At 41.1% G+C, this 16,277-nt stretch overlaps 1 protein-coding gene across 1 annotated transcript in view; it reads right to left on the bottom strand.

Moving 5' to 3' along the window:
- Positions 1-16,277, bottom strand: part of LOC306981569 (putative voltage-dependent N-type calcium channel subunit alpha-1B) — a gene marked incomplete at its 3' end in the record, with an annotated part of 221,568 nt that overhangs the window by 87,816 nt on the left and 117,475 nt on the right. Inside the window, exons 21-22 of the mRNA XM_079581177.1 lie at positions 16,122-16,181; positions 12,629-12,735 (exon numbers count right to left, since the gene is read on the bottom strand). Of these exons, the coding sequence (XP_079437303.1) occupies positions 12,629-12,735; positions 16,122-16,181 (167 nt within the window). The remainder of the gene's footprint in view (positions 1-12,628; positions 12,736-16,121; positions 16,182-16,277) is intronic.

The following is a 16,277-nucleotide window of genomic DNA, read 5'->3' as shown; positions in this document are numbered from 1 at the left end:
GTTTGTCCGTCATCGAAATGTTCCTGATTACTCATAGTTTGCGATGATTTGCGCAAACACCGACTCATCCGGTGAGAACGCGTGAGGCAAATAACGCTGGCTCTGGGACCGGCCTGTAGAGCTGTTTGCAAACACAAGCCCGACTGTCATTTCTGCTGCAGTCATGACATGGTTAAAGAACTGTGGAATAATGAGGTTTCCTTCAGGATCAGGGTTTAAATGCACCATAGATAATATATATTTATAATCAGTCTGTCGCACCGACCTGGACCGAGCACATTTTCTCCAGTTCAGCTTTACCCAAATCTAAAAGAGTCTTAAAAAAAGTGTCAAAAATAAACAAAAATGAGATCATGACGAGAATGAAAAGCAAAAAAGGCAGAGCAACAGAAAAGTGATGAAAAAGTGACGAAACATTTACAAAAAAGTGACAAAAAAGGGATGAAAAAATGACAATGTAGTGATAATATAGTGACTATATTGAAAAAAAGTGACAAAAAAGAGACGAAATAGTGACAATAGCGATGAAAAAGTGACGATATAGTGACTATATTGAAAAAAGTGACACAATAGTGATGAAATAGTGATGAAATAGTGACAATAGTGATGACAAAGTGACGATATAGTGACAATATAGTGACTATATTAAAAAACGTGACAAATAGGTGACAAAAAAGTGACAAAATAGACACAAAATAGTGACTATATTGAAAAAAAAGTGACAAAATAATGATGAAATAGTGATGAAAAGGCGACAAAAAAGTAACAAAAAAGTGACCAGAAAGTGACGACAAAGTGATGAAATAGTGACAGAATAGTAACGAAAAAGTGATGAAAAAGTGACAAAAAAAGGGATGAAAAAGTGACAAAAAAGGGATGAAAAAGTGACAAAAAAAGGGATGAAAAAGTGACAAAAAAGGGATGAAAAAGTGACAAATTGGTGACAAAAAAGTGACAAAATAGTGACGAAAAAGTGACAAAAAAAGTGATGAAAAGTGACAAAAAAAGTGATGAAAAAGTGACAGAATAGTGGCAAAAAAGTGACCAAAATAACAACAAAAATGAGATGAAAACGAGAATGAAAATGCAACAAAGCAGAGCAACAGTAAAGTGCCAATAAAGTGACAAAAAAATGTACAAAAAAAGTGACAAAATAGTGATGAAAAAATGACAAACAAGTGATGAAAAAGTGGCAATATTGCGACAAAAAAGTGACAAAATAGTGAAGGAAAAGTGACAATATAATGACAAAAAAGTGACAAAATAGTGAAGGAAAAGTGACAATATAATGACAAAAAAGTGACCAAAATAGTGAAGGAAAAGTGACAATATAATGACAATACAGTGACAAAAAAGTGACCAAAATAGTGAAGGAAAAGTGACAATATAATGACAAAAAAGTGAAGAAAAAGTGACAAAATAGCAACAAAAATGAGATGAAAACGAGAATGAAAATGCAACAAAGCAGAGCAACAGTAAAGTGCCAAGAAATTCACGAAAAAGTGATAAAAAAGTGCTGAAACAGTAACAATATAGTGACGACAAAGTGACAAAAATATGTGATGAAAACGCATCAAAAAACAACAAAAAAGAGCAACAGAAAAGTGACAAAAAGCGATGAAAACGTGGGTAAAGTTGAACTGGAGAAAATGCACTCGGTTATAGTATATATATACATACATATATATAAAATACAGGGGGGAGGGGGGGTCAGGAAGCACCGCTTTAACCGACAAAGCAAGTAAGCGCTGCTCATTCTGAAAGCTATCAAATCCACAATATTGCTTTTCCATCACAATATTATTGGACGGCGCGGTCGGGCGGCGGATCGACTCGAATCCCGCAGATCGGGAGGGGGATCATTCAGGACGAGCCGTGAGCTGTAGGTTTAGGGGTAAAGAGGGTTTAGAGAGGGTTTAAGGGGGGGGGCATCGATAAGGCCTAACAGTTCCCACCTGGCCACGCTCTGCTGAGATCTGACAAGAAGAACAAAGATAAAAGAACAGGCTCAGCACAGCACAGAGCGCCGAAACAGACAGGAGAAAGAAGAGAGAGAACAATACTCCATTTAGTCGCTTAAAAACAATCAAACACTGAATAGGGATTGATAACAGTACCATTGTTGTGAAATATAAAACAAAGACGACATTGCACACACAACATTGCAGATGGGAAAACATTTATCTTTTGAAATATAGAGATAAATGTCATTTGAGTGTGCGGTGTTGTCTTTCATTGCAATAACAGAGAGAATCATGGACACTAATGTGGGCGGGCACACACGGAGAGGTGGACAATGTTGATGATGTCGATGCAATGCACAAAGTCGGACAAAAACCTGCTCGAAACAACGTCAGCAGCTCAGAATAGGCCTCATCAAAATGTGACTTTTAAATGTCTGAGAAATGTATGCTTTGAATCTTTTTAAAGAGGGGGTATTATGCTTTTTTCAGTCACACAGCACCAGTCTATATCACACTACAATGATGACCAAACCTTCTGTTGGTCTGTAAATGCAGTAAATTAGAATAACTGCCTTGTATAAAGTTGCTCTCTCAAAATGGCTGTAGTGAAATAGGCCTCTGTCTCTTTAAGAACCTCTGAGCCTTTCAGACACGCCCCCTCCACACGCTGTCTGTGGCATCAGTGGGGAGGGGCAACAGTGATTGGTTACTCGGCTGGTGACGAAAGCTCGGAGGCGTCTCCAGGAGGTGGGGGCGTTCCTAGGAGGACTCAGGCAAACCTCTCCCTAAAATGGCCGCCATCAGAGTTTTTACAGATTACTCAGAAATACGTGAATGTGCCAAGGCAACACTTCAGGCATGTTTTTAATGAGGGTGTGACATAAAAACATGATGTAAAGCTTGAAAAAGTCGATTTTGCATAATACCCCCCCTTTAATATTTATCAGGGAGTTTATGATCTAATACAGGGGTGGGCAGTTCATTTTCATAAGGGGCCACATGAGGAGCCTGAATTGAGTCGGAGGGCCGCACCAACAATAACACAAACTTATATCGGGATATAAGTATAATATATCGGGAGTGTATCGCCGGGGTCCATGAACAAAAGCTCCAAAATAAAAAAAATGTTTTGATTGGGAAAATACATTGAGGACTTTTTTTCAATAAATCTATAATGATGAGCCTGGCAGGACTGTAGCCTCATAAAAACGGCTTACACTTTACAAGCCTGTGTCACAAGTCTCTGCTACTTTGTAGTCAATATTCATTCACTCCGCACTCCGTGGTAGTAAGCTACTATTGTAGCCACAGCTGCCCAGGGGCAGACTGTCCATATCCCACTTGCAAGTCACATAATGTGTTGTTTATATCCTTATATCTTATTATGCCAGTGCCCTTTGCTGGACACCTGTGGAATTCTTTACTTTTATTCTTATTTAATCTGCCCCCTAGTGGCTGGAGTGAGCATTCTGGTAATAATAAAAAAAAAATCATAACTCCGCACAGGAATGAGCTAGAGACTTACTTTTTTTTTTTACATGCTTATGAATTTATGCCCTACAAGTTATGGGCCAGACTGAATCATCTCGCGGGCCGGATGTGGCCCGCGGGCCGTACTTTGCCCAGGTCTGATCTAATAGGTCTGTTTTCGGCGTAAAACAAGAGGAGCCAAAATCAGCATTTAAAGCCAAGTTCACAGGACTTTCTACAAAATCCAAGCAGAGCTCATGACAGTGACTGATGTGAAACAGATAATGCTTTAGGGCTGGGACAAAATATCGGATTTGTATCGCAATACTTTGTGCTGCAATACCTGGTATCGATACTTGGTACTGCATGTCCGAGTACAAAATGCATGGACTCGGACTGGATTGAGCAGGCTTAGTATTTCATCAAACACAAACCGGAATCAATTAGCGGAACAGATTTGGTAAAGATGCTTGTTTTATAAAAGGCGCGGCCTTCGAGATCGGGTGAGGAGCTCAGTTACCCGGGAGGAGCTCGGAGTAGAGTCGCTGCTCCTTCATGTAAATAATCAAACATGTTATTTCACTGTAAAAAAAAACCTGAAATGCAGAAAATTCATTTAAAATTCGATGTAGATTAAAGATGCTAGCATAGCGGTAATCTTTGTCTAAAATCCCCTCCTTCATCCTCGCCTCCTTCCTACACCGCCTCAGCTTTTCGTAGCAGGCATGATTCCGAAATTAAAAACGTGTAATCAGCAATAAAAAGCATCATTCAAACTGACTGAGACAAATGAAATTAATAATCTATTCAAATTCATGCGCATCAGATTAAGCTATAGCGCTCAGTTCTAGTGTCGTATTCTCCTTAATTAGAAATGTGTAATCTGCAATAGGCAAACTGATTGAGACGAATGGAATTTAACGTTAACAGACCCAATAATCAAAGTAATCATTAATATACACGAACGTCTGCACATCTGATTAGGCTCACACTCCAAACACATAGATCCTTAATTAGAAACGAACTTAGCACATAAAACGGAAGCGTTACGTCGACTGCAGTGTCCTTTTTTGTTTCCCCCAACGCTTCCTTTCTGGGTTTGTTTTTGTAGGGTTTGGTCGCTTGTTTGAGGTAGTCTGTAAATGTGATAGAAATCAATCGAAACCCGCCTGAAGCAGTGTTGTTTTTGGCAGCCATCTTAGTTTTAGTCTTAAAGGGATAGTTCAGGATTTTTGACATAGGGCCTCATTTCCTAGTTTTCCAGAGTTTTGTTGATTTCTGGAGATTATTCATGCAGTTCTTATATTTGAAGAGTTCCGTGGCGCTAGGCTAGTGCTAGGCTAGTGCATTTCTATGGTATCAGCTAGCCTGCATTAAAAACAGTCTGACCCGCTCCACAGAGCACCTGAGGCAGATCACTTATAACACCAGACTAACCATATAAATGTCTGTGTCCATAGAATAATCACATAAATGAAAACATGTTTGGAATATAACTGACCTTGCATCACATGAATGATCGCATTTTGAGGGACTATTTTCTAGCAGATCACTCCGCCGCTGCGTAGCTTATACAACCACGAAGCTGATGCTGCTCAAATATAAGTTATTTTAAATGCAAAATGGTTCAAATTATTCTATCGACACAGACATTTATATGGTTAGTCTGGTGTTATAAGTGATAAGGCTAGCTGATACCATAGACATGCACTAGCCTTGCATTAGCCTAGCGCCACAAAACTCTTCAAACAAAAGAACTGCATAAATTACAAAAAAAATATCTCCAGGTACCTGATGTTTGAATAATCATATTTACTCAATAATCCGAGGGTGGACAACGAGTTCCAGGTAGATGATCACGTACTGCATGTGAAAAACATGATGGAGGAGACGTCTGTGTTCATACAGGTCGTCAATAACAAGCTTTCTGAAGTAGGTCAAGGCAGTATTGACATGCTAATTAAAGGGATGTTTCAGGGCATTTTGACATAGGGCCTCATTTCCTCGTTATCCAGAGTGTTGCTGATTTGTGGAGATTTTATTATTTTTAATTCATGCAATCCTTGTATTTGAAGAGTTTAGCGGTGCTAGGCTAGTGCTAGGCTAGTGCATGTCTATGGTAACTAGTAGCCTACACTAAAAACCTCGTTAAAATCATGGGCTCGTCCTCCAAACGTTGCCATATCTGATTTGTAGAAAGCTCCTTTGTGAACTCCACGTGTATTAATGCTGGCCGCAGGTAAACAAACTACTGTAGATCCGGTAAGCTAGCAGATCACTCCGCCGCTGTATACAACTAGAAAGCTAAATAGTTATACTTCAAAAATTATTCACTCAACCCAGACTACTATGGTTAGTCTGGTGTTATAAGTGATTTGCCTCAGGTGCTCTGTGCTTGGGTCACTGTTTTTAATGCAGGCTACTAGTTACCATAGACATGCACTAGCCTAGCACTAGCCTAGCACCACTAAACTCTTCAAATATAAGGACTAGGGATGGGCGGATCGACACCAAAGTATCGATATATCGACACCAAACGGCTATTTTTAAAGTATCGATATTCGGCAAAAAGTATCGATACTAATTTGCATATTCTAAAAGAAGGCGGGGCAGCAATTGTCAACACAAAAGGATGATTTATTTCTTTGTTCTGAGCCAAAACAGTTCACAACAGCAAAGGATTGAACTGAGCCAGGCATTTCATTCTGTTTTAGGTTCTGTTTGCCATTTAAGTATTAATTTAAATGTTGTTTATGTATTAAATTTCACATTAGTATTGTTTAATTGCTATTAGCATTAGCCTCAACAACAAGCGCCGCGTCCAGTCCCGCGTTTTGTTGGGTGAAATGTTACGCTGCGTCGCTTTAATGATCAAAAAAGGCCTTCACGTTGACGCTGCTTTATGTTTTGTAACGGCTTTAATCTTCATCGATCACACGGTAAACACGTTTCCTGACCTTTAAACGCTCCCGTCCCGACACAAAGAGCCCGCGTCTCATTACCGTCAAATCAGAAGCCCGAGCGGCGTGAAGAAAAGAGCAGACGGACGAGACGATCCAAAGTAAACAATAAGGACGACTCTTAAAGTTACGTCAGCTCACGCCGCATCTGAATATGAATCGCGGCTGTCGACTTTAATGCTCTCAGACTCAGCGGATGTTTTTTCCAAAGCCGCTGAGCCTTTTCGTGCCATTGTTTCGGATAACACGGCACTTTCTCCCACAATGCAACTTCCTGTTTGAGAGCAGGTAGGAATTTAATGGTACGTCCTGCTCAGTGCTAAAGTATGGCGACTTTAGGTCCTTTTCATGGCATTGCTTTGGTTTCTTTATCGTTAGCATATTATAAGATGTGGCCCTGGATGTGTGTCCGACCCGAAATGTGGGTTAGCATTTAGCTCAGAGGACACTTTTGTATGCTAATTTGTATCTAAAGGAAAAGCTTTGACCTCAACTCTCCGGTCCGGAAGTAAAATCCCCCTTGCTTTGAGACCGTATTGATTTGGAATAAAGTCTTTAACTCTGTAACTACGTGAATCCAGATCTGTGATTCTAAAGCGACCGCAAAGTCAGATGCAGGTGAAAAAAGCACGTATGAGATCCATCTAGTTTAACATCGAGCCTTTCGTCCTAGAACTACATCACCCAGGATGCTCGGGAGTCCCATGATCTACTACGAGGCTTTTGATTGGTGGAGCTTCACGTTCCCACACGTGTTTATTTATTGTAATGTAGACGACACATTATAAACAGTGTATTCAAACATAATGCAGGCAGATAGTTGACGTTTTATCCATGTCTAACACTGAGAAAAACGTCAGAAAAATGTTCCCAACGATCCAATTAAACGAACAACCGATCATTTTTATTCCCATTAGCAGGATTCAGATTGTTTAATAGTGAATTAATATAGAACTTTTGTCTGCAAAGTAAAAGAAACTCGCCGTGTTTGCTGAAAACCTGGTTGCCTTGACGAGCGGATGTCGCAATGGTTCTTGGGATATGGAGTTTCTATAGTCAGGAAGTGAATGATGTCACAGCCTTGTACCTTTGCCTTTTTTTCAACATTATGTCGTCTTCATGGATTGAAATGAATCATTTTATGGTCACGAATTGCTACATACAGTGGGGGAAAAAAAAGTATTTGGCCAAAATCCAATAGAATGTCTATGTGAAACTGACCAAATACTTTTTTCCCCCACTGTAGCTGATTAGCTTTTGCGCTAACGTCGTGTAGACAGGGATTTTTTGCTTCCGGACCGGAGCAACAAGACTGCAAGGGGCGGGACTGTGGAGCTCTATGTGGGCGAGAGGTTGACAACAGCGCAAAACATCTGGATCGTTCATAATTTGCGATTTTTGTTGGCTAACGGCTATAGGAAAAACACAATGAACATGCTAACGGACTCTGAAAAGCCCGGATTAGCCGACTTGCTAGCTGTCCACATACATTAGAATTGGACTTCGCTTCTCTTTAGTATTTCTAGTAGTAGAATTAAAGAAGAGCCATAGTATTATTGGCAAACATTGTTTCCAAGTGTTAGCTTATAGTCGCTGCTTACATCATCAGCAGGAGGCAGGAAGTAATCACGAGAAATAAGATTATACTAAAACTAGCGACTAAAAAATGCGGCCCTGTTGTGGCTTAAGGCACCAGAACAAGAGTAATGACATTTGAGTCGATATTTACCACCACCGAGTAGCAATAGATCTTCTTCTTCTTCTACTATGAAAAGAGCTGCAATGGAAACAGATAGGAATCTAGCTTCCCGCCTCCAGCTAAGCCCAGAATGTTTACAAACCATTAAAGGGTCTATTTAGCGGTATCGAAATGGCACAAAAATGAGCCCATTTACACCTCGGTTTCACACCTCCCTCATAAAACAACGTGGGGCAGTGATCGTGAACGCTGCCAGCTCTTTGAGAGATTATTTTACAGCAAGCAGACACAGTTCCTACATTTAAGACTAGGCTCAAAAACGTACCTCTGAGAATTAGCTCATGATCAGGTCAGTTTGGTAAAGCTCTGACCCACAGCCTGAAGTAAAGCTGCCTCAGGAGGAACACTGCTGTGGAAGCGCTATCCTCTTCTTCTTACTGCAAACTTCGTCTTATTATGATGCAAAATTGAATGTATCTGTAGTCTGTTCATCACTATTCACATGGAGGAACCTGCATTCTGGAATCTGAGGACTGGACGGTCTGCGATCTCGGCCCGTCTGCTGAGGGATCCTTCGGCCCTGGGTCTCTATAGCCTGTCCGTCCATGGGAGTGGATCTCTCCTTCTGTGGTTCTCCCCAAGGTTTCGACTAAATTTAAGACGAATTTAGTCGACTTTGCATTGATAATATTCATTATAATCATATTTAATCTTGTTCCTCTGCTTCATGGAGCTACTCCACATGAACAAAGCTCAGAGCTGATCCTTTGGCAGAGAATTTACATGATCTGAGGCTCTTTCAGACGCTCAATAGAAGTTTGGATGATTTTAGTCTCTCCTTTTCATTTTTATTTAGTCTCATTTTAGTCGACTAAAATATCTGGACATTTTAGTCATAGTTTTAGTCTCATGAGAAACTTTTAATTTAGTTTTAGTCCAATTTTAGTCGTCAAAAATATCACTTTGACTAAAATTAAGAGTCAATATTTTAGTCGACGAAATTAACACTGGTGCCAACGCTCATTGGACATTATATTTGCCTGCACTACAAAAAGTAAATATCAAGCATTGGCTTAAATGACTTGAATTGAGGAAATGTATCTTGTTTTGAGCGGTTTTCACTCATTCAGACACTTTTCCTTTTCCATTTCAGACCAGTTCTAGGGTAAATCTCGCTTTGAAATGAGAAAGTAAAATTGCCAATGAGATAAGACCGACTTTCTTACCCCATTGGCAAAGAAAATGACCTGAAATAAGGACGAAATGTATCGAAACGAGTCAGAAACATCTCAGAACAAGTGAAATAATCTAGGACAAATGCCCGAGAACTTCTTAACTAGTCAAAACAACTAAAATTTGGATTATTATGCTCAAATTGAGATGTTTATACTGATAAATACTTTTTGCAGTGTGGATACTTCATTCAGCTGAACTTTAAATTGTCATATTTATTGCTCTGTTTTGTTGCCTTCTGTTGTGATATTGGGCTATACAAAACCATTAAACTTAAACCTACAAATGTACTGTATAAGCGAACACAAAAGGACCCTAACCCTAACCCTAACCCTACTACTCAAGAAACTGCAAATATTCACAATTGCAGTATTTGTAGCCACGCCTTTGTGCATATTCAAAACAAATGTTCGTAATGTCAATGTATTTATGTAACCGCACAAACACCTTACACGCACAGTGAAAATGCCAGGGGACTTTGGTCGGGGGAAAGTGGCGCAGACGATAAGAACATGACAACGTTTGACATTTGAGGGAGACGTTTGGAAGGCGCTGAGACGGACGGACGGAGTGACAGACAGACGGCGATGGAGGGCGAGATAGAGACAATGAGCAGGTACAGAAACAGGCTTTTTACCCCATGAGGCTCCTGTGAGCGGTCCCAGCCCGACAGACGGAGGACAGAGCAGATAAGACACAAGCGGCGGTCACAATCGGAGACAGAAGTGTTAGCAAAGAAGAAAAGAGGCGACAGGCTTTAATGCTTATCACACAATCATGCTAGTGTCGTCAGGGTAATAACATTTTCAATAGAATAAACAAACTTTTCACTGTGAATGCAGGAAACATCCCTCAAATGTTGTTGTTACTGGTGAATCATCACTGACAATGTTCCAGCTCCTGACCTGATGGGGTTGAACAGGGGCTGTACATGGGCTGGACGGACACAGTGGTCCCTCCCCAAGCTTTTTTTTTTGCACCAGACTTGAATGTTTTCATGGAGATTTCCCCGTGTTCTCCAAATACAAGAACCAGAGCAGGACCAGCGACATGTTCTCTTTGACTCAGGACACGCCCAGTGTTTAACTCACAGTGTAGTTTGACCTGTGAGAGCTTAAAAAGGATGTAGCCTGAATGCTGAATGAATGAAGTACAGCGGCAACCATATGTTTACATACACTTCATAAAAAGACACATTTGCATTTTTTTCTCACTGTCAGACATGAAACCAGATTTTTTTTTAAATTTTTCTTAGGTCATTGGAATTAAAAAAAAAAAATCCATTTGTAAAATTCCAGAAGAATGAGAGGTAACATTTTCTATGAATTTTTTTAGTACTTTTTACAATACTTTGTAGAAGGTTCATAACTGTCTTCTTAAGTTAAGTCTATTACAGTTTTGTTTCTTTTAGTAAGACAGAGGGGTTAGTTTTACCTGCTTGACTAGTTTCGATCACTTCCTGTGATCTTCCTCAGAAGCGACACCTGGTGGTGGAGGTGACGTGTCGTAGCAGCTTACATGGATTTTTCAGCTTACGCCCCCTACTGACTGGCGCCTTCTCCAGGACGGTATCCCAGGTGTAAAGTAACAAGTACCACCGCTGGATCAGAGAAGCCATCGAGATCAGGAAACGTGAATCAACATCTATGAACCGGGACGAGGGAGTGTACACCTTATCCCACACCTGGGATGCCGTCCTGGAGAAGGCGCCGGTCAGTAGGGGGCGTAAGCTCTCCCTACTGACTGGAACATCCATGTAAGCTGCCAACGACACGGCACCTCCACCACCAGGTGTCGCTTCTGAGGACGATCACAGGAAGTGATCGAAACTAGTCAAGCAGGTAAAACTAAACCCTCTGGGCCAGATCTTGTGGCGGCGCACGGGGCGGCGCAGGCTCTTGGCAAATTATTTTCCGAGTGGCGGCGCTATATGTGCCATTCGCCTCCGCCACCTGTGAGGGGGCGTCACAAGAGGAGGTGACTGCACTGATGGAAACACGGCTGACATTCACTTCCTCGTTTACATTGCGCTGTCTTGCGTTCTCTCTTAAGCCTTAGGCTCTCACAGGTCAAACTAAAAACTTTATTTACCCATCGTGAGCTAAACGATGTTCACGTCTCCAGAGAAAAAGAGCTACAGCGTCCGCTGTGGCGCGGATCGGCCGCGCTCGCGTGAACGCGAAGCAAAACAAAAGCACATGTTCACCCCACACTCCCACACAATCACTCTCCTGGACGAGGAGTCGATCTGGTTGGAGGAAAATGTGTGTGTCTCCACCCACTTAAATGCGCTAAGTCTGGAGTGGGAAAGTGCTCCTACTGAGCGCAAAATGTCACGCTATCGTCTCCGTTTTGATGCACAAGATCGGGCCCTCTGTCTTGCTAAAAGAAACATAACTGTAATAGACTTTTTACAATAGTTGGCAGGCGTTTTGGTCCAGTCCTCCAAACAGAACTGGTGTCACTGAGCCACCTTGTGTGCCTATAGCCTGGCATAAAGCCCGACTGACTTCATTTATGTACTTATAGATGCATATAAAGACAGTCTGGAATTGTGGTAATAGGACGCAATTTCCAAATCGAGACTGGAGGCGGGGCTAACGATCGTAGATTGAACGTTTGTAGTGCACATGTGCAGTCAAGTAAATGTTCCAGTGAAAGTCCTCAGAGCAGCTTCTTACTGTGGCTTTAAGGACAAGTCCAGCTCATTTAAAACAGAAGAAAGGCACTAGTAAAAGATCGATGTGTCATGGCCGCCATCTTCACTGTTTTGGTTACGGCCCGGAGGAGCACTGGTTGATGGAAATCCTAGCGCGGAAGATGACGCACTGTAACGCCCGCCTCCCGTGATGGAGGATCAGTCACTTCACTTAAGCCACTTTGTATCCAGTGTCGGCCATATGCTTTGGGTCATTGTCCATTTTGAAGACCCATCTGCGCCCGAGCTTTAACTTCCTGGCTGATGTCTTGAGATATTTCCACAAAATGTTCTTTCTTCATGATGTCATCTATCTTATGAAGTGCACGAATCCCTCCCTCAGAAAAAACAACCCCACAGCATGACGCTGCCCCCCAGTATTTCACAGTTGGGATGCTGTTCTCAGGTTATTTTTGTGTGTGTCTTTTTATGAAGTGAATGTAAACATATGGTTCTGACTGTATATGAGGCACCAGGCGGAAGATCGGGCCCATTGTCAGTGATTATCCATCAGCAAACTCTATATTTACACCTCCAAAAGACTTAGAATCGATAGAATATTCTGTAATATCGAAAGTTTACACTGTAACTAAGGAGTACTTACGAGCAGGCAAAGGCGACCAGAGCCCCACTGACCACGATGAAGTCCAGGATGTTCCACAGGTCTCTGAAGTAGGAGCCGGGGTGCAGCAACAGTCCCAGGTCGATCATCTGAAACAGGGACAACAAGTCAGGGAGCAGAACATACATACAGAACAATAACATGTGCAAGTAAATTACAATGTCCAGAATAAAACCCGAGAGACACAAGCTCACAAATGCGCAAGTGTCATCGGGCAAAATGGTGAAATGGTGTGAATGTGCCTAATGCTAAAAAATTAAGCTTCATTTCGAGCCGCTGCTTCTCCAGGTCACCTGCCCGGGAGATGTTCTAGCTGCGTCCCACGGCGAAGAGGCCCAAGGGAAGACCTACGACAAGCTGCAGGCGCTAAGTGTCTCGATCCTGCCTGAAACGCCTCAGGTTCCACCCCGCAAAAACTGGAGGGCATCCGCACAGTAAAGTGAACATTACTGCGCGTATTTCCAGCAATTTTTTTTTAACAAAAATCCAGCAAAAAATGACAAAAATCCAGCAATAAAATGTCCATCCACACAGTAAAGTGAAGATATTACTGCGCGGTTTTCGAACTACTCCTGGTATTATTACGCCTTACAATATAGTCCCCCCTTTTATCCGCTTAGAAAATCCACATTGTTTAATTTTGTGTAATTATACTTTGTAGTGGAACACTTCACGTAACCATATTTAAATAGGGAAAACGTGGAAGAGCTTGGTAGCTTCTATCTTGACCTGTTTTGGAGCTATAGTGGAGAGAGGGAGAGGCTAAATGCTAACGCCGTCTGTGCTGTGTTTACGTGACTGAAGATCAGACAGGTCCTAAAGAACTCGTCAAAGCTCAGGTAAGAACATATCTCAGTATGTAAAAACGGTGGCCTGTTCCTTTAAGTAAGAAAGACGTATTTGAAATGTACTTTATTTCATTGTTGTTCATGAAATATTGTTTATCTTGAGCCTCTACCTCTTGTCCTCTTTCTAAATCTGAACATTAGACAGTGTTTCCTGCCAGCATGTGTCAATGTTGTATTTTATGTGCTTTCTTTGTCACATTTTGTTGTTATTTTGATGTTTTTTTTTCACGAAACTTTGTAGATTTGGCTTAAGGCGGGTTTTTTATTTATTTTTACTACAAAATACATCCATTATGATGCTTTCACCAATGTAATCATGACATTAAACTTGAAAGCAGTTTGCCATTGATAGAGACAGCTCTCATTACAGCCTTTTTGCAGTGGAAAAGTTTACTATAAGTGCACAGCAGTCGAGACTAAACAGCATCATTTATTCACTCACTGAACAAGGCGGCGTTCTCCGGGAACAGCCGGCTTTTTCAACGTGAAATATTCATCCATATCATGTTTTGCTTTACGTGCGGCACATTATGCACGGCTATTCTGAGAAAATAGACACATGATGTAAACAGAAACCACATGTTTTATTAACGGAACGAATGAAAAAGAAATGAGGCGCGATATAAGAGTAAAGGTAGAGGTGCAGTACGTTGACATCTCCTGTACTTATTGTGTATATTTTGTATTGCTGGATGCCGTTATAGGCTTATTATCGGTTTATACACTTTTCTCATTAGTTCACATGGGTTCTCCCTTATACCTGGAGTAGTGTAGTTTATTTGAGCAATTACAAGCTCCAAGTTGTTAGAAAAAGAAAGAAAAGAAACACTATAATGCCCAAAAGGGAGTAGGCCGAAGCAAATGATGTGTAGGATGTATAGAATCGGGTTTAGAATGCTGTCTTGCATTCTTAAATATGGAATGGTAACAGGTTATTGCTGCGGTCTGATACTGCCCCATATAGAACCATCATTGCTATATTTACATACGCCTGTACATGGACAATACGTGCATATATAAACATATAGTTTCCTTCTTGTGTGTCTTTAATGTTTTGTCATCTGTGAGTACATTTCAATGTGTCCTGGTCTATGCAAGGCAAGGCAAGTTTATTTGTAGAGCACAATTCATACACAAGGCAATTCAAAGTGCTTCACAGTTAAGGCAGCATAAAATATAAGAAAAACAAATACAATCAATAAAAACATCAACATAAAATTAATCAATTACAGCAAGAGGCAGGAGTGTAGATAAAATACTTTCAGTTATATGCATTTTTAAGTCTTGTTTTGACTCGCTCTGTCTTGAGCACTATTTCACTCTGTCTTGACACTATTTTTAATGCGTTAAAAGAAGCAGGATTTGGGAAGCTGTTGCCAAAAGGGGGCGCCCTTCGAGCACCAGCCCACCTCCTGCTCAACCTATTATTCATTGTACATTTGAGGAGTACCTTTGAGTGTCCTGGTCTGTGCATTAAAACAGCAAGATTTTTGGGCAGTCCCACTCAAGCACCGGGTTACCTCTTGCTTGCCCTAGTATTTTGCTGTGTGTATTTGATAGAGTTATCTAAGTAGGAGTGTGGAAGGAAACAAGGATGGAAAAGCAGACAAGAGGCGAAAACAACTGCAGCACAGACACTTTCCATTGTATTCTTGAACAACACACTGAGCAATCAATGAGATCTTTAGATTCACATTACAGACGTGGGGATGGAAACATCGTGAGCTGCTCTTGTCTCCGCTGTGCGATTGTTCAAACCAAGAGACAATCGTAGCTACGACCAGAGTTTTATTGCAGCAGTTTCAGCTTCAGAAGGCGAGTGTTTAACGGAGTGCTAATGGTGTTTATTTTCGTGGAGAAGTGCAGAGAAAGTCCTGTAGAACGCCGCTCATGCCTGTGTGTCTGTGACTCTGTGGTGTGCCTGACACTGACAGAGATCCTCTCTGCAGCGAGAGGAGGCTCACTCTGCGACTAGCAAATCTGGACAAAAAACACCATGCGGGTATGGTATGCATACGCTCTAAAAAAGCTGCAAAACTGTACTAAAAATAAATCCGCGAAACATCAAGGCCGCAAAAGGTGAACCGTTATAGCGAGGGACCACCGCATTTTCTGACCTATAAAGTTTAAGATGGTGTTTAATCTCTTTACCTTTTGTCGCTTTTTCGTTGCATCTTTATTGTGTTTTTGCTTCTTTTCGGGCACGTGTTTTTTACACTTTGTTAATGATGTTTTTGTCGTGTTTTGGACATATTTTCACCGCTTTTTTGTTGTTTTTTTTGTGCTTTTTTGCTACTTTTTTTTAACTTACTTTGTAGTGATTTTGACACTTTTTTGGGTCACCTTTTCATTGCGATTATGAAAACATGTGGAAGATCTGTGCGAGTAAAACACAACTTACAGGTGGTGGAGAACACTTAAAGGGGCTAGATGCAAGTCAGCCATTTTATACTCACTACTGCCACCTCAGGTCTTACGCGTAACTGCAGCTTCTATATTAAGCTCGTGCATGACGGCACTTCAGACCTGAATTAACACCTTTTTGAGTGACAGTGCAAACATGTAGGGGGAGGAAAATACTTAATAACATCCCCCTGTGCAAAAAACATCATAACATCCCCTTTCACCTTTATGACCATCTCGAAGGTGAAGACTCCAGTGAAGACGTAGTCCAGATACTTCAGCACCTGCAAAAGATTAGCCATATTTTAATTTTTCCTTGATTATGACAATAAGCACATAGTAATATTTATCAAAGTAGAGATTTTTAGAGTGTGTGCTTA

Source organism: Gobius niger, assembly GCF_951799975.1.
Source record: "Gobius niger genome assembly, chromosome: 22".
NCBI classification, from domain to species: Eukaryota; Metazoa; Chordata; class Actinopteri; order Gobiiformes; family Gobiidae; genus Gobius; species Gobius niger.
Note: the sequence above shows the minus strand (reverse complement) of the source record. Positions and strands in the feature narration are given on the sequence as shown.